Consider the following 955-nt stretch of genomic DNA (forward strand, 5'->3'; position numbering starts at 1 on the left):
TAATTTTTTTCATTTTTTGCTTCATTATTATTGATAATATAGGCCTGCTGAAAAACAACAATACTGTGGGAAACGACGACTATATAATGTGTACATCAGTATAATATGTTCTAATTAACAATATTACGATTTATTATTAAAAAAAAAAATATTTTTTAGTATCTCTTACCTTGACAAAGGTCACCGCTGACGCAGTTGCTACAGAAGCATACAAATGATTGGCATGAGCTGTCACGCGCGCACGTTCCACCATTTTGACAAGGGTTCGGATCACACGGGTTCATGTCTGTCAAATATAAATATAAATATATATATATATGTATATATATATATACCTATATATATATTATATATATATAATTATATATATATATGTATATATATATATATGTATAATCTGTTCCTTTGCATCAACATCATCATTAATATCACCATCATTCAATATTATCATAAATATCTAAATAATATCATAATATATAATAATAACTAAGCGTCTTCGTTTTTTGTATTTCGAACAACATAGTAAAAGTAAGCTAGAAATGTGAGCCTATCGTAGGCCTGCCACTTGTTTAGTTAGATTATATGCCTATTCTTAAAGTTTGGCATGGACGACAGGAACATAAATACTTTCATAAGCATCTTCTTCAACATTATCACCATCCTCATTATCATCACCATAATCCCGGCGGCGATTATTTTTTCCGTACGAAACATTTGCATGAAGCTCCACTCGGGCCGTCTCGGATTGATTCGACTCGAGTTTGATATACGAACAAGAGCAGGCACTTTGCAATGTCGTGACGCTCGAGTATTCTATTACCTTTACTGTACTGTTCTTTATTTACCTACGGCAGGCCTATAAAATCTTACCGATTTATGGGATGTAGGCTACGCCTGTAACTAACTGTGAGCTTTTTGTATGTTTGTTATCAAATGTACTACAACAACAACAACA

General features: G+C 32.4%; 1 protein-coding gene across 1 annotated transcript in view; it reads right to left on the reverse strand.

The window, feature by feature from the left end:
• The window catches only part of LOC117115612 (neurogenic locus notch homolog protein 1-like), a 37539-nt gene that overhangs the window by 17715 nt on the left and 18869 nt on the right, over positions 1-955 (reverse strand). The window contains exon 15 of the mRNA XM_033259478.1: positions 170-286. Coding sequence (XP_033115369.1) covers positions 170-286 — 117 coding nt within the window. The remainder of the gene's footprint in view (positions 1-169; positions 287-955) is intronic.

This window comes from Anneissia japonica, unplaced genomic scaffold (assembly GCF_011630105.1).
Source record: "Anneissia japonica isolate Jap-2015-1 unplaced genomic scaffold, ASM1163010v1 scaffold16662_len1167910_cov178, whole genome shotgun sequence".
Classification (NCBI taxonomy): Eukaryota; Metazoa; Echinodermata; class Crinoidea; order Comatulida; family Comatulidae; genus Anneissia; species Anneissia japonica.